General features: G+C 41.7%; 1 protein-coding gene across 4 annotated transcripts in view; it reads left to right on the top strand.

Moving 5' to 3' along the window:
* Positions 1 to 2,086: 2,086 nt before the first annotated feature.
* SERPING1 (serpin family G member 1) overlaps positions 2,087 to 24,937 on the top strand; it is a 33,725-nt gene continuing 10,874 nt past the window's right edge. The window contains exons 1-7 of one of the 4 annotated variants that reach the window (XM_070727255.1): positions 2,087 to 2,121; positions 2,289 to 2,646; positions 6,837 to 6,953; positions 7,242 to 7,364; positions 9,395 to 9,764; positions 18,079 to 18,216; positions 22,604 to 22,807. In XM_070727255.1, coding sequence (XP_070583356.1) covers positions 2,587 to 2,646; positions 6,837 to 6,953; positions 7,242 to 7,364; positions 9,395 to 9,764; positions 18,079 to 18,216; positions 22,604 to 22,807 — 1,012 coding nt within the window. In that variant the 5' untranslated portion in view covers positions 2,087 to 2,121; positions 2,289 to 2,586. Of the gene's footprint in view, positions 2,179 to 2,288; positions 2,647 to 6,836; positions 6,954 to 7,241; positions 7,365 to 9,394; positions 9,765 to 18,078; positions 18,217 to 22,603; positions 22,808 to 24,937 lie in introns of those variants that run through there. The other 3 variants (XM_070727248.1, XM_070727269.1, XR_011556814.1) reach the window with 3 other exon arrangements.

Genomic DNA, 24,937 nt, shown 5'->3' with positions numbered 1-24,937 from the left:
GGGGGGGGAAACTGGGATTTTTTTTAAAAAGTAGTTTTTTAAAACAACAACAATAATGGTGGCGTCCACAGACCGGCAGCAACAGAACTTGTTCTGTGATGTCCTTGTGATGTCACCAGCGGTTTGCTACCAGTTCGGGCGAATCGGTCCAAACCGGGAGGAACCCACCCAGAGGTGGGTTCCACTTACTTTCCCTATCGGTTCACATCATGTCAGAAGTGCGTCCCTGTGTCACATCGGGGAAATAACCCTCTGTGCATGAGCAGAAACCTTTGCACATGTGCAGAGGATTCTTTGCCAGCAGTTTTCAAGGAGTGGAAACCGGAGGACCAGTTTGGGGGCGCAGCCAGTTGACCATTACTGCTGGTTCATTGAGCGGGAGGAAATTTCCATCACCGGTTCAGGCAAACCCATCTGAATTGGCAGCAATCCACCGCTGCCATATAACCATTATTTATGGTCTAATAATCCACAATTGACTGGATTTATACAACATGTTAAAGCCAAACCAAACCAATCACTTTATGACGTGCATCCTTGAATCAGTGAAGGGCTACCAAAATTTTTACTACCACACTGTAGGTGTGGCTTATGCAAGACGCCCTGCATTTTCTTTCAACATCTTTCAGTGCAAATTGGATGCTCTGGGGTGGAGCTCCATTTTTGCTACCCCATTGAGTTCCCGCCCCCCATCCAGGCAGTAGCCCACCCCTGCCTTGAATGCACCAAGATAACCTGCTAGCCGTTTCTAGAGGAAATGTCCTCCTAAATTTTCATCTTTGTCTCCTCCCTTACGCACTCCTTAGCCATTCCAGTTTTAAAGTAGCATTTTCTGTCTTCTCTTGGCACAAGCTTGCTAAAGAAATAATTTCTGACACTTTGTGCACAATATGAGCCGGGAGCAGCAGGTAGAGTGCTGTACTGCATGCCACTGAAGCTGACTATAGATCTGAAGATCAGTGGTTCAAATCTCATCACCGGCTCAAGGTTAACTCAGCCTTCCATCCTCCGAGGTGGGTAAAATGAGGACCCGGATTGTGGGGGCAATAGGCTGGCTCTGTTAAAAGAAGTGCTATTGCTAACATGTTGTAAGCCATCCTGAGTCTAAGGGGAAGGGCGGCATAAAATCAATCAATCAATCAATCAATCAAATAAATAAATAAATAAATAAATAAATAAAAAATATATACTAATATATATAATATATATAATATATAATATAAATAATATAGATAGATAGATAGATAGATAGATAGATAGATAGATAGATAGATAGATAGATAGATAGATAGATAGATAGATAGATAGATAGATATCGGTGCTGGTACCTATCAGGAATATTTTAAGTGCAAGTAGAACAAAGGGGCTTCAAGACTTTGCAGAGAAGTTGAGAAATCCAACAGAGGAAGTTACGTGAAAACTCAGATCAAGGACATGTTTGCACAGGGAAATAAGCAAAGGAAGAACTGGTGCTGGATTTGCTACATGAGAAGAGATTTACAGTAATACCTATAATTGAATGGGAATATAAATCACATGTGTATCAGGTGCTAGATGTTTTGTTACATGTTTGCAGCCGAGGATCATAAAGTGCAAACTGGATATACACCGTTGAATGATTATGAGACGGGGATGGGTGGGTGGGTGTATTAACTGTGCTGATACTTCTCTTCATAGAAATGGTTCCCGTATAAAATCCTGTAGTCTATAGGTTGCATTTCCAGATCAAGTTTACAGTTGCAAAATGTCATTTACTGAAGAGTTCATAGAGCCCTCTCAAACAAACTTTTAAGAACAATAATTTTTGAACACTCTGCAAAAGCATTTACTTAATTTAAGGCTAAGCCACCTTTTTGAAATAAATTGTGAGAACACAATAAGCAGTTTGCAATCACAGCTTGTTATTGTTTATCCATGTTATCTTTCCTTTTTCTGCATGTTCGAATATTCTACAGGCTGACCCATGACTATTGTTCTTTTATCCCCACCCTCTTGATTTACGGGAATTCTCATTGAGAGAAGAATCAATCATCTTTAATTTTTAACTGATTAAGTTTATAGCCAACCAATGGACTGTTCATAGTTCTTTGGTTTCATTATCTCTTGTGCCATTCTCTCAAGGTAAGGGAGTACATGTCACAACTGTTTGGTTCTATTATCTACAGAAGTTTGCAAAAAGTAAGCTGCTTCTTGTTTTCCTTCCATTCAGAGAACTTCTTGTTTCTCTGCCCTGTTTGAAAAAAAAAATCTCTTTATTTCATCATATTTATCTAATTGTTTCTTTTCAGCAAGATTTGCCGGAGTGATGGAATTCCCCCAAAGAGAGTGAAACTAAGTTGGGCTCATCACGTGATCAGAGATTGCGAAAAATGGGAGAGAGGAACTTGCCAACAGCCAGAGAAGAACAACAAGGAGTTATTTGAGACAGGGAGAAAAATAAGTGGCTGCTCTTCAGAATTCCTCCAGCAAGAAACTGTTTTGATACCTTTTCAAGGAAGAAGATCTGAGAAATAGGAGAGAGGACTCTACCTATCTTTGGTCAGGATTAAAAGCGAGAAGCATTTATTTTGTAGGCTTTCTGCCACCATGAAGACCTGGCTAATCCTTCTGTGTTTGGCCATTATGACCGTATCAAGTCTTCAGCAGGTGAGTGCCTGTTATTTATCTTATTAAGAGCAATGGAGATTTAAACTTCTATTAGATTTCTAAGGGTATGCAGCATCCTAGTATTGGTTGTTGGGATAAAATGAGAGAGATCACAAACACAGGAGAAAGCCAGGGTCTTGGGGGCAAACATCTGGGAATGAAATACTGCTGATGTGGTTAATCGTGCAGTTAGAGGCTGGCATGTGCCCTGCCTTTTTTGCCCCCTTAAGCTGGCATAGGAAACTCCGTTCTAAGCACCAGCATCCATTCCCATTTTTCAGCAGGACTATAGAAAAGAATAGACAAAGAGAACCTGACTTTGTCACTGGCATTTACCAATGTAACGTTTTGCCAATGCTTTTATAATACTTGTTGGGTTTTTTATATATAGGCTCTTCCCACACACAGCTTTAGTGACAAAAGGTCTAGCCTTGTAGTGCTCAGAAGTTAGTTTGAAACAGGAGAGAAAACTGCATTCTGGCAAATCTATGTGTTGCTGATTCCATCACCAGTAAATACTTTGCAGGAGTGGGGGTGGAGGTCTTCTTCTGACTATGAGGTCTTCTTATGCCCATTTTCTGGTTTATCAGTTCTTGTAGTGTGCGAAGGTTCTTTGCTTTCCAAGGACTGGATATGCCACAGCATATCAAATGCGTACATAATGCACCGCACACTTTCCCCAACAACAGGCTATTATTCTATTCTATTCTATTCTATTCTATTCTATGCTTCTGGGTCAACTCTACCCTTCCAGGACTTGCAAGTTGCTGCCGCCACTCAATCCTTTATGCTCAGTCTTTCAATACTCAACCCTATACTGTTCAGTTCAAAGAAAAGTCTTAAAATGTATAAAGTAGTTAAACAACCTTTAACCTTTTTTTTAAGGTTCTGCAGTGGTTGGGACAAGGTGCTGTTTCAGTGTGATTGGATAAAGGTGGCTTATAAATCTAAGAAATTAAATTAAATTAAATTAAATTAAATTAAATTAAATTAAATTAAATTAAATTAAATTAAATTAAATTAAATTAAATTAAATTAAATTAAATTAAATTAAATTAAATTAAATTAAATTAAATTAAATTAAATTAAATTAAATTAAATTAAATTAAATTAAATTAAATTAAATTAAATTAAATTAAATTAAATTAAATTAAATTAAATTAAATTAAATTAAATTAAATTAAATTAAATTAAATTAAATTAAATTAAATTAAATTAAATTAAATTAAATTAAATTAAATTAAATTAAATTAAATTAAATTAAATTAAATTAAATTAAATTAAATTAAATTAAATTAAATTAAATTAAATTAAATTAAATTAAATTAAATTAAATTAAATTAAATTAAATTAAATTAAATTAAATTAAATTAAATTAAATTAAATTAAATTAAATTAAATTAAATTAAATTAAATTAAATTAAATTAAATTAAATTAAATTAAATTAAATTAAATTAAATTAAATTAAATTAAATTAAACTAAACTAAACTAAATTAAACTAAATTAAATTTCTGGTTGCTATTAAACTCCAAGCAAAGTTCCACGCTCCAGGCAGGAGTCTTATCAGGATATTCTGCCCCAATGTAGCTTGTGATTCTGGCAATTGAACCCTCCTGCTTGCTTGTAATCGCTACCAGTTTCCAGATGTTGCCTCTGCTTCCCTGTTCGTATGCAATTAGGTTATCACTTGTCCTCTTATGCATTCCCTCTCCCCATGCCTTAGCATTTGCTTTGGAAAGGGAAGGGCCTGGTGAAGCTGCCCCTACACATCAGCACACCCTGAAAACACCAGAGTGTGGCTCCATTATCACAGGCAGCTTGTGAGCAAAGTTGGGAACGAATGCATGATTGCATAAGGGAAGTGGCGGTGGGATACATTTTTGTCCCCCTGCAGCTCTTTTCCAGAGCACAGGCTAATCTCACTTCCTGAACCGTAAAGGGGTTAAGCAGCCTATTTTGCCTATGCCGTTATCGTTCATTGCCAGCACTGAATTTGCTTTGCAGCACTTGTTCCTGCAAAAATAATTATTGATTTGAATGTCATCTCCCCCCACTCCCCATTCCATCTCCTCTGCACCGAGCCTAATTGATAAGCCACAAAAGTTGTGGGGAAAAGTTGTGAGGTGAGTGGAAAAGGACCCCCCAATGGTTCTCATGAGCCCACCTCCATGCCTGTCACCTCTTCCAAACACAGGTCTAATTACTTTTAAAAGAGCACTAAACTCGTGTCCAAAACTAGCCTGGACGACAGGTTGAATATGTGAAGGAAGTATCCATTATGAAACTGGAGGGGCATCTGCATATTTTATTTATTTTTATTTATTTATTTTGGCAAGTACATATTGGTAGTATACACAGGTATAACAATATTTATATACATGATACTAGTAAAAGAGAAACATTAGGACAGGGGATGGAAGGCACTCTGGTGCACTTATGCAAGCTCCTTACTGACCTCTTAGGAATTGGGAGAGCTCAACAGTGGATAGTCTAAGGGTAAAGTTTTGGGGGTTTGATGATGCTACTACAGAGTCAGGTAGTGAGTTCCATGCATTAACAACTCAGTTACTGTTCTGTCTGGGTTCCCCCAGACGTCAACACCAACTAAAAAGAGTATCCAGACACGCTGGTAAAAAACAAAGTCATTTTATATCTTTGAAAACAAACACAGAGAACAAAAACTGTTCTTACAAACTGGAATGCTATGAAGCTTCACAGAAGAGTCACGACGGCCAGACAATACAACAGGTTTCTTGCTGGCACACACACCACTGTAGATAATAAAACCCACGCCTCCCCCAAGTTTTCAGCCTTCAAGGCCACAAGCCAGAATCAGAGACGCCAAGGATCAAAGCAAGGTCACAGGACTCCCAAAAGATAACTCTCCACAATACAGGAAGGGCGGGCCTGCCTTTTCAACCTTTCTGGGGAGAACCACATCCAAATCCAGCTGTTGCCTATTAGGGATGGAAATACCTGGCTAATTGTCCCCTTCGTTGTGCTGCCCTTCTCTGCCTCATATCGATGATGGCTTGTGCGTTCTCATCTAAGGATTCCAGGCTACTCGCTGGGGAGAGCTCCCCCCCGGGGGTCTCAGGCTGTTCTCCCTCCTCCTCGTCCTGACATTCCTCTTCCCCGTCTGCCTGGTCCTCCTCCTCCTCCTGTTCCTCATCCTCCCCCTCTGAGCATGGAGCCGGCAGAGTTCCAGCCGTTCCCTGAGGAGCCTCAGACTGAATCACAACAGTTACTAAAGTCGTATTTCCTGCAATTGAGTTTAGAGTGGTTTTCTTTAAGTTTGCATCTGTTGTGTGCTCATGTGTTGTTGTGGTTGAAGCTGAAGTAGTCATTGACAGGAAGGACGTTGTTTATAAACTACTAGGCAGCTAGCTAATCCCATTGCTCGAAGCACTCACCTTTATTTGCACAACCCATCCAACCATACATTAGAGAGAGCAATTGCTAGATGGTCTCCCATTAGCAGATTGTAGGTAATGGTAGGGAAAATAACACCAATTGCTTTCCTTAATTTGTCTTTATTAAAACTGCTAACGGCAGCAACACATACTAGCCTTGCATTGCAAGTCAATAGGGCTCAGATATCAGAGCAGGGGCATTTATACCAGCACAGTCTTCCAGTCATAGACTGGAGAAATGCACATTAACACGCCCAAGACAAACAGTTCCTAGTTAACTCCCTAGAGAGGAGTCAAGAAGCCAATAGGATTCCTAGGTCAGGTCCTTTGTGACCTGACACTGCCATCTCGTGGTTCAAATCAGATTTTCAATGTCTTCCAGGATAGTGCAAAAGAATAGAAGAGAAGAGAAGAATGGAGTGGAGTGGAATGGAATGGAATAGAATAGAATAGAATATTTATCTCAAAGGAGAGTGTCTGAATTTAACACCATCCTCTTCATGAAGGAAGAATGAACAAGAAAACCTCAGCCTGTTGTCGGCAAATCTAAGTCTGTCTTTTAACAGGATAAATTATTAGGGTGGAATAATATTCTTTCTTCAAGAATTGAAGATTTGAGTGTTGGCTGTTAAAAATAGTTGAATTATCAATTTGCTAACCAAATCAGAAAGAAGAGTTGATATAAGAAATGCATGGTTACTATTTAGGATTTTCAAAATAAAGAATATGCATTTAAATAATAGGGATGTATTTTTCCTTCACACCTTACATCAAGGTTGCATCTACAAGAGAAACCGCTGTTGAGAGAACTGAAGAACCTAAAGAAGTCAAATGCAAGGATAAAACCTTTTGGCAGAAAATCAAGTCATTTTTTCAATTTTGGAAACCGAAGGTGTGATTCAAAATCCAGGTCACAATTGTGTTAATTCTATCAACTAACACAATTTTGTTAACTCTTCAAAAGCATGTCCACTAACTTTTCCTCCAAAGTTTGAGCTAAAAATTAAGATAATATAACTAACTTCTCTTTTAAATCAGAAAGAAAATATATGTATTTATTTTATTTATTTATTACTGTAATTGGATTTATATGCCGCCCCTCTCCCAGGACTCGGGGCGGCTATTGTTATGATGAAGCAGATCACATTGATTTAATCTAATGAGATTTTGTGTTTCTAAGACACCTTGCATCAAAGAAGATAATAGTGATGCTATAACACCCACTCCCTTTCAATACGCTGAGAGAAATGAACAATCAGATGCCGCCAGTACCAACTTTGGGGAGAACAACTTGGATAATCAGGTGTGTTGGCTAATGGAGAGCAGAAAGAGGAATTTTTAACTCAGTTTTCTTTTGAAAGTAATAGTGAATTTATTTTAAAATTTTAGCTATTCTACTATCTTAGATATTATTAGCCAGCAGCATTTTCATTCTGTTTTAGAAACATTGATACCTTTAAAACTATTAACCATCAAACAAAACATTTATTTATGTGTTCTGGTCAGCATGCAGGAGAAGATATGTATTTTCTATGTCTCAGAATCAAAAATTTAGAAAGAGTCGTTTAAGCAGTGGTGCAATCCAATTATTTTACTACCAGTTCTGTGGGTATGGCTTGGTGGGCATAGCTTAGCTTGGTGAGCATGGCCTGATAGGCATGGCAGGGAAATTATACCACAAAAACTCCATTCCCACCCCATTCCAAAAGAAGGATTTTGCAAAATGACCCATCCCCTCCCCACTCCTGGGGGAAGGATATTGCAGTGGAAGTGATGTGCCAGTGCCTGGAGGTTGTTGGGGTCTGGATGGGTGTCAACAGACTCAAACTCAACCCGGACAAGACGGAGTGGCTGTGGGTTTTGCCTCCCAAGGACAATTCCATCTGTCCGTCCATAACCCTGGGGGAGGAATTATTGACTCCCTCAGAGAGGGTCCGCAACTTGGGCGTCCTCCTCGATCCACATCTCACATTAGAGAACCATCTTTCAGCTGTGGTGAGGGGGACTTTTGCCCAGGTTCGCCTGGTGCACCAGTTGCGGCCCTATCTGGACCGGAAGTCACTGCTCACAGTCACTCATGCCCTCATCACCTCGAGGCTCGACTACTGTAATGCTCTCTACATGGAGCTACCTTTGAAAAGTGTTTGAAAACTTCAGATCGTGAAGAATGCAGCTGTGAGAGCTATCATGGGCCTTCCTAAATATGCCCATGTTACACCAACACTCCGCAGTCTGCATTGGTTGCCGATAAATTTCCGGTCACAATTCAAAGTGTTGGTTATGACCTATAAAGCCCTTCATGGCATCGGACCAGAATATCTCCGGTACCACCTTCTGCCGCACAAATCCCAGCGACCGATTAGGTCCCACAGAGTTGGCCTTTTCCAGGTCCCGTCGAATAAACAATGTCATTTGGCGGGTCCCAGAGGAAGAGCCTTTTCTGTGGTGGCCCCGACTCTCTGGAACCAGCTCCCCCCGGAGATTAGAACTGCCCCCACCCTCCTTGCCTTTCGTAAACTCCTTAAAACCCACCTTTGCCGCCAGGCATGGGGGAATTGAGATATCTCCCCCAGGCCTATACAATTTATGTATGGTATGTTTGTTTGTGTGTATGTCTGCTTAATAACGGGTTTTTAAAAATGTTTTTAAATTATTAGATTTGTAATGAATTGTTTTATTGCTGTTGTGAGCCGCCCTGAGTCTACGGAGAGGGGCGGCATACAAATCTAATAAAATAAATAAATAAATTGCAAAATCTCCATTCCCATCCCACACTGGGGCCAGCCAGAGGTGGTATTTGCTGGTTGTCCAAACTACTCAAATTTTCCATCATTGGTTCTCTAAAATGTGTCCAAACTGCTGGATTTCGCCCCTGCATTTAATGTCTAATCTGCTCATAACAATAATCAGTGTTTAATCATCTAATTCTGAAAATCCGTTATCCTGCGACTTTTCCCAGGAGAAACCAATGAAAGCAATGTAGCAGGCTGTCAGCCTATTGAAAAACCTAACTTGTGCTGAACATAAACTTCTAATTTATTTTGTTTTGTTTTAAGGATTAAGATATTGAAGTTTAATCTTTTAAAGTTATTTTATATGAAATGTTTTCCAGAACTGATTATATGTCAAACCCATCTAAACTGCAAAATGTCAAAACATTTAATTGTGACTACTATGCAATATACTGCCAAATATGCTTATTTTTAATTTAAAACCTAGATATTTGGAGTCAGGAAAAAGTGCCAATCATTTTTGCTTTTACTGATATATAAAATCACAACTTCATATGTGTATAAATGTAACCCACTATTACTTAACATCAACATTTTGTAGGAGGCTTCATATGAGATTACACAAAGACCAATACACAAGGAAAATGGAGAAGATGATACTATGACAACCAATCCAGAATTTTCAGATGGCGAAAACGAATTTGATGAAGTTGCAACAGAAGGACCAACCACAGCAAATACTACCCCCATTCCCACAGTGCCTGAGACCACTTGTCCACCCGATTCATGCTCACAGCGCTGGAAACCATGGCTTACATGTGCTCAATCCACTCCAGAAGATGAACAGACGTTGGCTGAGGCTCTATCCAGATTTTCACTTGAGTTCTATAAAAAAGCAGTCCCCAAAAATGATGGTAACATGGTTTTCTCACCACTGAGCATCATAACAACGCTTTCCAATCTCCTCTTAGGTAAGAATACACCATGACTGGGGCCTCTGCATCGTTTTTTTCCCTCTTACCTAGAGGATCTGAAACAGTAGTGGGTTTTACTTACCTTTGCTACTGGTTTGGGAATGAGAGAGTGCTTTGCTCACATGTAAACACTTCTGCACATACGCAGAAGCTCATGCACATGCAGAGTGGTTTTTATTACATCCAGGTGGGTGGGCTGAGCCTCCCGCCGCCACTGCTACCAGTTCGCACTGGTTCGGACAAACGGGTAGCAACCCACCACTGCTTTGAAGTGCAGTGTGACTGGATCTCCTGCTATGAGACGTCCAGAAATGTGTGAGCTTCTTGATTTATGTTTTCATGAAATGTTTCCTTTTCATCAAAGGTTCCCATATTGCATTTCAGTATAAAAAGATATTTGTATCTTTTCATAATTTCTTAGATATTCTGTTTCTCTAAAAAGGAAACCCCAGGAAGTTGTGAAACACCCGTCCTGTTATACGTATCACTATTTCAAACAGCATTGCTTATACAGTAGACACATTTCTATCTTCCAATCTCATTCTTGTTAGAATAGGATAGAATGGAATGGAATGGAATAGAATAGAATAGAATTCTTTATTGGCCAAGTGTAATTGGACACACAAGGAATTTGTCTTGGTGCACATGCACGAGTCAAAAAGAGGGCAGGGAAAATATTTACTGACCCCTCACATCCTGGACACAAATTGTTTCAACTCCTACCCTCAAAACGTCGCTACAGAGCACTGCACACCAAGACAACTAGACACAAGAACAGTTTTTTTCCGAACGCCATCACTCTACTAAACAAATAATTCCCTCAACACTGTCAGACTTTCTACTAAATCTGCACTTCTATTCTACTAGTTTTTCTCATCATTCCTTTCACCCATTTCCTCCCATGTTGACTGTATGGCTGTAACTTGTTGCTTATATCCTAAGATTGTTATTAATATTGCTTCTTCATTGCTTATTTGACCCCTATGACAATTGTTGTATCCTGAAATGGCTACCTTGTAACTCTGTAAATAGCTTGTTCCTCTTTCCAGCGCTGTCTGAGCCCAAGCAGGAAGTCGCTTCTGATTGGCTCAGACGCGGCCGGCTCTAGCTTTGGCGGGAACCGCAAATGTATAAAAGGAGCGGTTTCTCCAGGCAGAGTCAGTCGGTACTCGCTGAATTGTCACTTTGCTTGCTGAGCTGTCACTTGTTCTCTGAGCTGAATAAAAGTACCGATTGCTCAAACCCTGCCTCTGGGTCTACTTCACTGGCGACGAACGGACGGAAGAATCGCGTGCAAAAATGAACAAAGTCCAGATCGGCCAGGCTCCGGAACTCTTCAATCCCGAGAAAACGACCTGGGACGAATACATGACCACCTTCGAGATCTTCCTCGAGGCGGCGGGAATACAGGACGCCGAAGCCGATCGCAGACGGGCTATTTTCCTTAATTACTGCGGCGCAGAAATCCGTGGACTGGCCCAAACGCTCACCGAACCGGAGCAAGCAAGAACCGTAGCGTGGGACGTCCTACAGGAAAAGCTAGCGAGCCACTTCAAGCCGACAAAACCGGCCATGGTTTTTCGGCATCAATTTTCCATGATGGCTCAGAAGGAAACCGAGTCGATCAACCAATTTACAACGCGGCTTCGAACGGTACTTGCCCAATGCAAGTTTAAAGACCCGGAAGCTCGCCTAACCGACGCCTTGGTTTTCGGCATGAAAAACAGCACAGTGAGGAATAAACTCCTCACCGAAGAAGAGCCGACTCTACAAACCGTGATTAAACTGGCGCAAACCGCAGAAGCAGCCGACGCAGCGGCTAGAGAATTAAAAGAGCACGGAAGGCGAGAACTCATTGCCAAAATTGACTCCGCGTCTTCCAGCGCCGTGGAATCAGACGACCTCAACCAACCAACTCACAGCGGAGACAACTGCCTCCTGGTACAAGACCAGCCAAGACACCTGAGAGCTACTCACCCAGCCCCCTGCGCGGGCTGCCGGGGAAATCACCAGCGCCATCGATGCCTTTTCCGAGACGCTACATGCCGCCGCTGCAACCGGAGAGGCCACATCGCCATCGCTTGCAGAGCGACAACACCGGAAGACACTTTCGCCACGCCACAATACCAGCGACCACAAAACCAGACCCCCCAATCGCGAGAAAGGAGACCGTTCCGCAACTCGGGTCAACGGAACTACCCAAACGCTAACCGCGACTACTATAGAGGTAACTCTCAATATTCCGTGAATAACACGGCAACTAAAAAGGGGGCTAAAATTGTTATCTCATTGTTACTAAATAACCAGCCTTGCTCAATGGAGCTGGATACGGGCTCTAGATATACCATCATGCCCTGGGAAAAATTTAAACTGTATATGCCTAATGTGTCTAAGACTGACCTAAATCAAACCTCTTTGGTAATCAGAGACTTCCAAGGGGGGGTAATCTCGGTCCTGGGAACAGCTAATGTACCTATCGCATTCAAGAATGTTAAATGTACCCTTCCAATGCTTATTGTAACGGGGGCCAAGCACTCTCTTCTGGGTTTAGCGTGGATGGAACCGTTGGGAATCGAGATTTCGGGTGTGCATAATGTTAACTGTGATAATATGCCTAACTTTGTTAAAGAATTCCCTGAAGTGTTCAGCCCCACCTTGGGATTGTACAAGGGGCCCCCTATATCATTCTCTATTGACCCCAAGGTCCCACCGATCAGACTAAAACCTCGCAGGGTCCCCCTTCCGCTTCTCCCCAAACTAGACATACAGCTGGATAAACTCATTAGCCAAGGTATCTTGGTCCCTGTGGAACAGGGGCCATGGGAAACTCCAATAGTTACACCTCTGAAACCAGATGGTTCTTTAAGAGTTTGCGCTGATTACAAATCAACCCTGAATAAGGCACTCCAACACCACCCCTACCCCATCCCAGTTGTGCAGCAACTTCTACACTCCCTGGGGGAGGGGAAAAGTTTCGCAAAGATCGACCTGGCGCAAGCTTACCAGCAACTTCCGGTCGATGAACAAACAGCAAACGCTCAGACAATTGTAACGCACAGGGGGGCTTTCAAATGCACGAGGTTACAGTTTGGGGTAAGCATAGCCCCAGGAATATTCCAGAGCATTATGGAACGCCTATTGTCAGGGGTAAATGGGGCCATTCCATACTTTGATGACATCTTAATTGCAGGGGAAAACCAGGAACAAGTAAACAAAAGAATAAGGGAAGTACTTAAGAGGTTGCAGGACAAAGGTTTAAGGATCAAGCCTGATAAATGTGTCTGGGGAACCAACAGTATAGAATTCCTAGGATATAAAATAGATAAGGAAGGCATCCACCCCACAACAGAGAAGCTGAGAGCAATTAGAGAAGCCCCAGAGCCACGAGATAAGAATGAGTTGCAGGCATTTTTAGGCCTCCTTAATTTTTATTCCGTTTTTTTAAAGCAGAAGGCAACAGTAGCAGAGCCTCTCCATCGTTTACTCCAGAAGGAAGCCCGCTGGACATGGGGGAAAACTGAACGTGAAGCTTTTTCTCAAATAAAGAATTTATTAACTTCTAAAAGCGTAGTAGTCCAATATAGTGCTTCGCTACCCATTAGACTCACGTGCGACGCTTCGCCGTACGGCATAGGAGGAGTCCTAGCTCACATTCTACCTAATAAGACAGAGGCCCCGATAGCATTTTTTTCAAGAACCATGACCAGCACAGAGAGGAATTATAGCCAGTTAGACAAGGAGGCTCTAGCATTAGTGGCAGGGGTAAAGAAGTTTCACAATTATATTTTTGGAAGAAGTTTTGAGCTAGTCACTGACCACAAGCCCCTACTAGGTCTGCTAGCTCCCAACAAGCCCACTCCACCTTTTATGTCTCCAAGACTAATCAGATGGGCTCTTTTCCTCTCAGGGTATCAGTATGAGCTCACCCACAAGGGGGGAAAGGAAATCAATCACGCAGACGGCCTCAGCAGGTGCCCCATAACAGACTTAGTGGAAGACCCTGTTCCTTCCACAGATGTGTTAATGATAGATCTCGAGGAAAACCCACTAACCACAGCAAAAGAGGTAGCTGCACACACGCAGCAAGATCAAATCCTTAAACAAGTGGTGAACTGTGTTCTTAAGGGATGGCAAAATGATGTTGTGAAACCTGAATTGTGTGATTTTAAAAACAAAAGACTTGAGTTATCGTATGTAAAGGGTTGTCTGTTGTGGGGAGATAGAGTGATTATCCCAAAAAATCTAAGGGAAAAGGTACTCAAAATGTTACATGTGGGTCATCCTGGGATTGTCAGGATGAAGAGCTTGGCAAGGGGGCATTTATGGTGGCCAGGGCTGGATGCTGATATTGAAAATTGGGTTTCAAAGTGTGACCCGTGCCAAGAGTCACGGCCTAGTCCCCCCAAAACAACTCCGGCTGAGTGGGAACAGCCTGCTGGTCCTTGGTCTAGAATCCACATTGATTTTGCTGGCCCGGTGGGGTCCCAGTATTTTTTAATAGCGGTTGATGCCTTCTCCAAATGGGTGGAAATAATAGCAATGAACAATATAACCACAAGTGCCACCATCAAGGTATTGAGTAGACTGTTTGCATCCCATGGTTGCCCAGATATCTTAGTGTCTGACAATGGGCCTCAGCTAACAGCCAGGCAATTCGAATTGTTCTTAGATGGCCTAGGGGTCAGGCATGCCCTCACCTCACCTTATTCGCCCTGGGCTAACGGATTGGCAGAACGTTACGTTCGGGTGGCAAAGGAGGCATTGCGCAGGTCAGGCCCTGGGGATGTGCAACAAAACTTGGACCAATTCTTACTAACCCAGCACATTACCCCTAACTCACACACACATGTAAGCCCTGCAGAGTTATTGATGGGAAGAAAGTTGAGGTCACCACTAGACAGGCTAAACCCAAGGTTCTGTATTAATAATAACCAAATGTGTGTAAAACCTGAAAGAGAAATGTATTTGGGACAAAATGTATATGTAAAAAGCTTTGATGGAAATGTAAACTGGATGAAAGGAATTATTGTTAAGCAAAATGCACCCAAGACTTATATTGTAAAACTGGAGGATGGTCGTTTGTGGAAACGACACATAGACCACATTCGAAAGCGAGCAGAAAATCAATTGCCACAAACCGCTGACATGGACTCTCCCCCTTCAACAGACTTTTGTACATTGCCCGAGCTAAGAAACACGCAAAGAGACTTATCGGGCCAGGGGGAACCATCCAGCGACGCCGAGCCATCCTCGTCCTCCGAAGCCTTCGTTGGGCCCGCCAGGCCAAGTCCGCCGCGCCGGGAGAACAGCGGCGAGCCATCCTCCACAGTCGATGGCGAAGGAGAAATTGAACTGCGCAGGTCAGCGCGAGCTCCTCGGAGGCCCCACCGATTGGACGACTTTGTCACATGGCTTTCTTGATGGATGTGTCCAACTATGAGGGGAGGGGTGTTGTATCCTGAAATGGCTACCTTGTAACTCTGTAAATAGCTTGTTCCTCTTTCCAGCGCTGTCTGAGCCCAAGCAGGAAGTCGCTCCTGATTGGCTCAGACGCGGCCGGCTCTAGCTTTGGCGGGAACCGCAAATGTATAAAAGGAGCGGTTTCTCCAGGCAGAGTCAGTCGGTACTCGCTGAATTGTCACTTTGCTTGCTGAGCTGTCACTTGTTCTCTGAGCTGAATAAAAGTACCGATTGCTCAAACCCTGCCTCTGGGTCTACTTCAACAATCATTAAGTGTTGTACCACATGTTTCTTGACAAATGTATATTTTATTTTATGTACTCTGAGAGCATATGCACCAAGACAAATTCCTTGTGAGTCCAATCACACTTGGCCAATAAAAAATCTATTCTATTCTATTCTATGCACTCACTGTACATAGAAGAAAAGATACATTTGTTAAGGTACAACACTTAATGATTGTCATAGGCTACAAATAAGTAATCACGAAACAATATTAATATAAATCGTAAGGATACAAGCAACAAGTTACAGTCATACAGTCATAAGTGGGAGGGGATGAGTGATAGGAACGCTGGGAAGACTAATAGTAATAGTAATGCAGCCTTAGTGAAGAGTTTGATAGTGTTGAGGGAATTATTTGTTTAGCACAGTGATGGCATTTGGGAAAGAACTATTCTTGTGTCTAGTTGTCTTGGTGTGCAGTACTCTGTAGCATCGTTTTGAGGGCAGGAGTTGAAGCAATTTATGTCCAGGATGTGAGGTGTCTGGAAATATTTTCACCACCCTCTTTTTGACTCGTGCAGTATGCAGGTCTTCAATGGAGGGCAGATTGGCAGTAATTGTTTTTTCTGCAGTTCTGATTATCCTCTGAAGTCTGTGTTGAAAACCTGTTGTTTTCTGATCTAAGGAGTTTTCTGCTCCTCAGAAAACAAACAGTCAGATATCACTCAGATATCATGGACTATAGTACCAACAATTTTTTGCCTGTTGGCTTGGGCATACCAGCTGGAGCTGATAATGCTAAGATCAAAATATCTAAAGGTACTAGAAAGTCTTACTATATCTCAGAAGAAATACTTGCTGCACTTTCACTTAATCCACATTTCCAATGCTAGCAGCAACAAGCTGAGAAACTGGTCGCATGGTCACACTAGGTCATCCAGTGGTTAGTGATCAATGCTGCATAAGTTTAACATTCTTTTTGCTGAGCTTACAAGAGCTTACAAAACTTTTGCCAGACCCATCCTCGAATACAGCTCATCTGTTTTGAACCCATATCGCATCTCAGACATTAACACCCTTGAAAATGTCCAAAGATACTTCACCAGAAGAGCCCTTCACTCCTCCACTCAAAACAGAATACCCTACGAGACTACACTTTCAATCCTGGGCCTAGAAAGCCTAGAACAAAGATGCCTTAAACAAGATCTAAGTATTGCCCACAAGATCATATGCTGCAACGTCCTGCCTGTCGGCGACTACTTCAGCTTCAACCACAACAACACAAGAGCACACAACTGATTTAAACTTAATATTAACCGCTCCAAACTTGATTGTAAAAGATATGACTTCAGTAACCGAGTTGTTGAAGCGTGGAACTCATTACCGGACTCCATAGTCTCATCCCCAAACCTCCAACACTTTACCCTTAGATTATCCACACTTGACCTATCCAGATTCCTAAGAGGTCAGTAAGGGGCGAGTACAAGTGCACTAGAGTGACTTCTGTCCCCTGTCCTATTGCTCTCCTATATCTCTTATAGCTTTCTTCTATTCCTATATCTCTTCTTCTATTCTTTCATTGATATGTTCTATTACTATATCTTCTTTTCGATTCTTTCATAGATATATTTTACTATGAGTATCTCCTCTATAACCTTCATCATGTATTTTACTATGTGTGTGTGTATATATATATATATATTTGTTTTCGTAGATTTTCACGGGTATATGTATGTAGATTGTTCTTAGTTCGGGTTTTGCTCCGTGTAATATTTTGCATGTCTATGCGACGTTTCAGTGAAATCACATTCACCATCATCAGGCTGATGTTGTAAGTGTTCCCTCGATTTTCGCGGGTTCGAACGTCGCGAAAAGTCTATACCACGGTTTTTCAAAAATATTAATTAAAAAATACTTCACAGGTTTTTTCCCTGTACCATGGTTTTTCTCACCCGATGACATCATATGTCATCGCCAAACTTTTGTCTGCCTTTAATAAATATTTTTTTTAATAAACTTTAATAAATAAACATGGTGAGTAATAATCTGAATGGTTGCTAAGGGAATGGAAAATTGCAATTTAGGGGTTTAAAGTGTTAAGGGAAGGCTTGTGATACTGTTCATAGCCAAAAATAATGTATTTACTTCCGCATCTCTACTTTGCGGAAATTCAACTTGCGCGGGCGGTCTCAGAACGCATCCCCCGCGAAAAGCGAGGGAACACTGTATATACCCACTAAAACTCTCATTGTGTATTGGACAAAATAAAGAAATAGATAAATAAAATAGAACTGTGTTAATATAGCTGGAAAATATATCCTTTACCTGATGAACAAAAGAAATACCGGCTCTGGTGTTATCCACTCAATGTGAACATTCAAATGTGGCTTTGTGACATGAAAGTCCATTAAAGTGAAGGGTAAAATTAATGAAGAGATAGACCTCTGTCTAGACCTCAGAATCAAGCTTGTGAATTATATTTGGCAGCAATGTAATTGCCATAACAAAGGCAGGTTATAAAATCCAAGAATTTGGGAATTGAAAGATTAAATAAGTAGCGGGGGGAAACTGTGGTTTTGCACCATGACATATAACCCCCTCCGTACGCATTATCTTTCCCATTCAGGAGCCTGTGGGGAAACCAAAGATCGTTTTGAAGAGTTGCTGACCTATCCTAAAGAATTTGCATGTGTGCATAGAGCCTTGAAAGTACTTAGCAAGTCCGAAGCCCTGACCTCAGCCAATGCGATTTTTTACCAACCAAGTGAGTAACAGTTGGTTTATTTTAACTGCAGGTTTATTTTAACTCTAACCTGTTGCCCTTTGGGGCCAGAGTTGTTTTTTTAAAGCTTGAAAAAAAACCTTCTTATAATTGGATTTTTAGCTAATAAATGTTACTGGTAATAATTTCTTTTTAAAAAAACTATTCATATATTCATAAGGCCCTGCAAAAAAGGTTTGTGTGAGTAAGTACGTTATAAGCATTTCTAAATTTTGAACTTTTTAATATTATAGTAACTAAATTTTCTTTCCTCCTTTGATAAACTTAGTCCAAGAAATAATTTTAACATGTTTTTAAAAATATACAAATAGAAAATATGGCAACAGAACAAAAGTGAAGGCACAGTAAAATAAACTATTATGCTTCTGCTTTCTTCTAGTGACATTTTTTGAGTTATTATGACTGAATATTTTTGTTACTGATTTTCTCCTTTTTGAGCACCTGTAAGTCTACTTTTTACCTGGATCCATAAGCAGGATTATATGTAATTGCTATTTATAGATTTGAGCTAATAGTCCCTCAGGATTGGGCGGCATAGAAGTCGGATAGATAGATAGATAGATAGATAGATAGATAGATAGATAGATAGATAGATGGATGGATGGATGGATGGATGGACGGACGGACGGACAAATTTATTTGATTATTCAGATCATTTCCCATAGTGCTAATCTATAAATAGCATATTAGTTCATAGAACATAGAACAATGGGGTTAGAAGGGACCTTGAAGGTCTTCTATTCCAATCTCCTGCCCATTCCGGACAAATGACAGTCCAGTCTCTTTTTGAAAACTTCCGTGATGGAGCACCCACAATTTCCAGAAACAAGCCATTCCACTGGTTAAGTGTTCTCCACTGTCAGGAAACTTGTACTAGGTTGAATATTTTTCAGATCTTACATCTCTTGCTTGTCCTGGCTCCAGGTTCTTTTGTAGAATAAGTTGACTCCCCCTTTCTTTTGATAGCCCCTCAAATACTGGAAGAATGTTATCATATCACTCCTTAGTCCTTCTCTTTGTTAGACTAGGCATACCTAGTTCCCTGGTTCATTCCTCGTATGGTTTAGCCTCCAGACTCATTTTATTTATTTTATTTATTTGTCAAAACATGTACAAGATAGCAGGTGTGGTGTAGACATAAACAAAAGCAAAGTAGATATAGGTAACTTTGGACAATAGGACAGTAGGACAGGGATGGTAGGCTCAATGGTGCGCTTATGCACACCCCTTACAGGCCTCTTAGGAATGGGGTGAGGTTGAGTGTAAATAGTCTAAAATTAAAGTTTTTGGGGTTTGGGGGAGAAACCACTGTCAGGTAGTGCATTCCAGGCATTGATCATTCTTATCATTTTTGTTGTTCTTCTCTGCACTCTTTCTAAAGTCTCAACTTTTTTCTTTTTGTATAGTGGTAAAACCAGAATTGGAAGCAGTATTATCCCTTCAAGTGATCTTGAAACTAACCCTCTGTTGATGCAACTTAGGCTCCATTTAGCCTTTTTGGCAGCTGTAGCACACTACTAGCTCATACTTAAGTGATGGTCGACTCTCACAGTTGCTTGTCTAATTGGATAAGGGTTCTGTTACCACGTTGTTTTGAGTTTCATTTCTGTTCTGTGTCCTTTAATGCTGTTTTTGGTAGGTTGGGCTATTGTCTCCTTTTGCACAAAGACAGATGCAACGAATGAGTTAATGCTTTCCAGATAGATACTTCCAAAGGAAATTCTATAGCTTACAAAGGAATTGATTATAGAAACATAGAAGATTGACGGCAGAAAAAGACCTCACGGTCCATCTAATCTGCCCTTATACTATTTCCTGTATTTTATCTTAGGATGGATCTATGTTTATCCCAGGCATGTTTAAATTCAGTTACTGTGGGTTTACCAACCACGTCTGCTGGAAGTTTGTTCCAAGGATCTACTCAGTAAAATAATATTTTCTCATGTTGCTTTTGATCTTTCCCCCAACTAACTTCAGATTGTGTCCCCTTGGTCTTGTGTTCACTTTCCTATTAAAAACACTTCCCTCCTGAACCTTATTCAACCCTTTGACATATTTTAATTCTCATATAAGAATCTCCTTAAAAAGCACTCTTCTGGTCCCTTGAAGAAAATGAATTATTGACAGTATAACACATTCTCTGTAAATGAGCCACATTTGGCAACCATCCATCTTTATCTTTTAAATAAATAGCAAACTGTAAAATCTTAAGAAAACAAGAATTGTAATTATCTGTAGTTGTAAGAGCACATGTTAAGACTTACAAAGTGGCGCTCAAGGCGGCAAGATGCGCGTATCATTCCGCCTTGATTGCAGCAGCGGAATCCCGCCCGGCCGCTCTGTTTAGGGTGACCCGCTCCCTTCTTAATCAGGGGGGAGTTGGGGAGCCCTTGCAGAGTAGTGCCGAGGATTTTAACACGTTTTTCGCTGATAAAATCGCTCGGATCCGAGCGGACCTCGACTCCAATTGGAATACAGAGTCGACTGACAACGAGTCAGTTGAGGTGACTGGGGCGCGTACTTGTCCACCTGTCTGGGAAGAGTTTGATCTGGTGACACCTGATGAAGTGGACAAGGCCATTGGAGCTGTGAGTTCCGCCACCTGTTTACTGGATCCGTGTCCCTCCTGGCTGGTTTCAGCCAGCAGGGAGGTGACACGGAGCTGGGTCCAGGAGATTGTCAATGCTTCTTTGGGGAGGGGGTCCTTCCCGGATCCCTACAATGAGGCACTTGTGCGCCCCCTCCTCAAGAAGCCTTCCCTGGACCCAGCCATTCTCAACAACTATCGACCAGTCTCCAACCTTCCCTTTATGGGGAAGGTTGTTGAGAAGGTGGTGGCGCTCCAGCTCCAGAGGTCCTTGGAAGAAGCCGATTATCTAGGTCCTCAGCAGTCAGGATTCAGGCCCGGCTACAGCACGGAAACTGCTTTGGTCGCGCTGATGGATGATCTCTGGCAGGCCCGGGACGGGGGTTTATCCTCTGTCCTGGTGCTTCTTGACCTCTCAGTGGCTTTCGATACCATCGACCATGGTATCCTTCTGCGCCGGCTGGAGGGGTTGGGAGTGGGAGGCACTGTCCTTCAGTGGTTCTCTTCCTACCTCTCTGGTCGGTCGCAGTCGGTGTTAGTGGGGGGTCAGAGGTCGACCTCTAGGTTACTCCCTTGTGGGGTGCCTCAGGGGTCGGTCCTCTCCCCCCTACTATTCAATATCTACATGAAACCGCTGGGTGAGATCATCCAAGGGCATGGGGTGAGGTATCATCAGTATGCAGATGATACCCAGCTTTACATCTCCATCCCTTGTCCAGTCGGCGAAGCAGTGGAAGTGATGTGCCGGTGCCTGGAGGCTGTTGGGGTCTGGATGGGTGTCAACAGACTCAAGCTCAACCCGGATAAGACGGAGTGGCTGTGGGTTTTGCCTCCCAAGGACAATTCCATCTTTCCGTCCATCAACATGGGGGGGAGTCACTAACCCCCTCAGAGAGGGTTCGCAACTTGGGCGTCCTCCTCAATCCACAGCTCACATTAGAGAAACATCTTTCAGCTGTGGTGAGGGGGGCGTTTGCCCAGGTTTGCCTGGTGCACCAGTTGCGGCCCTATTTGGACCGGGAGTCACTGCTCACAGTCACTCATGCCCTCATCACCTCGAGGCTCGACTACTGTAATGCTCTCTACATGGGGCTACTTTTGAAAAGTGTTTGGAAACTTCAGATCGTGCAGAATGCAGCTGCGAGAGCTATCATGGGCGTTCCTAAATTCGCCCATGTCACACCAACACTCCGCAGTCTGCACTGGTTGCCGATCAGTTTCCGGTCACAATTCAAAGTGTTGGTTATGACCTATAAAGCCCTTCATGGCACTAGACCAGAATATCTCCGGGACCGCCTTCTGCCGCACGAATCCCAGCGACCAGTTAGGTCCCACAGAGTTGGCCTTCTCCGGGTCCCGTCAACTAAACAATGTCGGTTGGCGGGGCCCAGGGGAAGAGCCTTCTCTGTGGCGGCCCCGACCCTTTGGAACCAACTCCCCCCAGATATCAGAGTTGCCCCCACCCTCCTAGCCTTTCGTAAGCTCCTTAAAACCCACCCCTGTTGTCAGGCATGGGGGAATTGACATGTTCCTTCTCCCTAGGCTTATAAAATTTATGTATGGTACGCTAGTGTGTATGATTGGTTTTAACTTGTGGGGTTTTTTAAATTAATTTAAATATTGGATTTGTTTTACATTGTATTGCTATTGCTGTGAGCCGCCCCGAGTCTGCGGAGAGGGGCAGCATACAAATCTGATTAAACTTAAACTTAAACTTAAACTTAAATGGTACAGTGCATGCCTGCTATTTCATTTTTTTTCATCTACATTTTTGACACACAGCACTTAAGGTGGCCAATGGATTTCATAATCTAACAAGTACATTCTATCAAACTAAGCTGAAGCCCCTTAGTGATAACACTCAACAGGCAGTGACTGATATCAACTCATGGGTGAGTGAACGTACTGGCAACAAGATCAAGAAACTCTTGGATAACCTAGATCCTGATACCCAACTGGTGCTGCTCAACGCTGTCTACTTCCACTGTAAGTAAAATATTTCTAGGGATTCTGCCCTTGCCATCTGACTTTCTCTGATTTCCTGCAGAAGAAAAGTGCTACAGAATGGGGGTCAATTAATTTAGAATTCACTGCCATCATCATTTTCTGGGGGTGGGAGAAATAAATAATTGTATTCTTTTTACTGTGCATAATGTGTTGCTGCATCTGGGATTAACAGTGGCAGTCATGAAAGGATTAAAAATATACTGCTCAAAAAATAAAGGGAACACTCAAAGAACACATCCTATTTCTGAATGAACGAAATATTCTCATTGAATACTTTGTTCTGTACAAAGTTGGATGTGCTGACAACAGCATGTGAAAAGCAACACAATCAATGTTGCTTCCTAAGTGGACCGTTTGATTTCACAGATGTTTGGTTGACTTGGAGTTACAGTATATTCTGTTGTTTAAGTGTTCCCTTTATTTTTTTGAGCAGTGTATAACAACTCAGTTATATATGAGCCGGGGTGGCACAACAGGTAGAGTGCTGTACTGCAGGCCACTGAAGCTGATTGTAGATGTGTAGGTCAGCGGTTCAAATCTCATCACTGGCTCAAGGTTGACTCAGCCTTCCATCCTTCCGAGGTGGGTAAAATGAGGACCCAGATTGTGGGGGCAATAGCCTAGCTCTGTTAAAAAGTGCTATTGCTAACATGTTGTAAGCCGCCCCGAGTCTAAGGAGAAGGGCGGCATAAAAATCAAATAAATGAATGAATGAATGAATGAATGAATGAATGAATGAATGAATAAATAAATAAATAAATAAATAAATAAATAAATAAATAAATAAATAAATAAATAAATACAGTATTGTTACACAGTTGTTAGATTATTAAAACACATATAGAAATTAAACGTTCAGATGTTGGCATGTGTTGGTTAGCTTGTGCAAGACGATTGTAGCTGGCCACAGCATGGTGCCTCATGACTCAGAGGCAATATATCACACTTCATGACACCAAAGGCCTCATATGGCAATTCCATTATCCGAAAAGCCTTTTTTCACCAGTATTGCATAAGATTCATCTGGTACTTCCAGCAGCTAAACTGCCAAATGAAATCTAGAGCAATAGGAAGTGAAGCAAATGTTAGCCTAGCTTCTCGTTTGTAAGCAGAGAAGGAAGATTGCTTCTCAGAGCATGTTGCTTCTCAAAGAATGGCCTGTGTGAAGTTTTGTCAAAGCAAAGAAAACATTTGAAGCTTTATACAACCCATTGTTGAGTTACGTTTACAAAAATTCTAACAAAAGGAGAGAAACATGGTGGGAGGGGACTGTGACAATACTACTTTCCATGCTGTTTTAATTACCTTCCTTTAATTCTTTAAGGAATGTCCTAAATATTGCCAAGCCAAGCTGTATCCTTATAACCTAATTCCTACCTAGTTTACATTTGCATAAAACATGAAGGTTCACACAGCTTCTTGGCTTCAGAATGCTTTACTCAAAGGAACAGTAGCAATTTCTTTTGTCACACGTACCACATCAGATTCTTCTGCACTGTCTTCTCAAGACTCTATGCTGGAATGTCATTTGTGCACACTACAGTGGTACCTCTACTTAAGAACTTAATTCATTCCGTGACCAGGTTCTTAAGTAGAAAAGTTTGTAAGTAGAAGCAATTTTTCCCATAGGAATCAATGTAAAAGCAAATAATGCGAACAGACCCATTAGGAAAGAAATAAAAGCTCGGAATTTGGGTGGGAGGAGGAGGAAGAAGAGGAGGAGGAGAGTTGCTGTCGAAGGAAGACGGTGAGGTGAGGGGAATCAAAAAAATCAAAAACTTTAAGGCTTAAAAAAATGGCAGAAAACTGGCCGGGCCTTCATGCTGCTCTCAAATTTCCTGGGAAATTTTTCTGGGTTCGGGTTCTTAAGTAGAAAGTAGTTCTTAAGAAGAGGCCAAAACTATCTTGAACACCCGGTTCTTATCTAGAAAAGTTCTTAAGTAGAGGCGTTCTTAAGTAGAGGTATCACTGTATTTCCCTTCAGTTTTTCTGATACTAGAAGTAACTTTAGTCCTTGGTCCCTCAGGATATTCTTTGGACTTTTTTTTTCCCCCTTCCAAGACTTTTTGAAAATCTGTCCCTCTACTGCTGCCACTATCCTTGAATATT

The sequence above is a fragment of the Erythrolamprus reginae genome, chromosome 1 (assembly GCF_031021105.1).
Source record: "Erythrolamprus reginae isolate rEryReg1 chromosome 1, rEryReg1.hap1, whole genome shotgun sequence".
NCBI classification, from domain to species: domain Eukaryota; kingdom Metazoa; phylum Chordata; class Lepidosauria; order Squamata; family Dipsadidae; genus Erythrolamprus; species Erythrolamprus reginae.
This window is presented reverse-complemented; position numbering and strand designations above follow the sequence as displayed.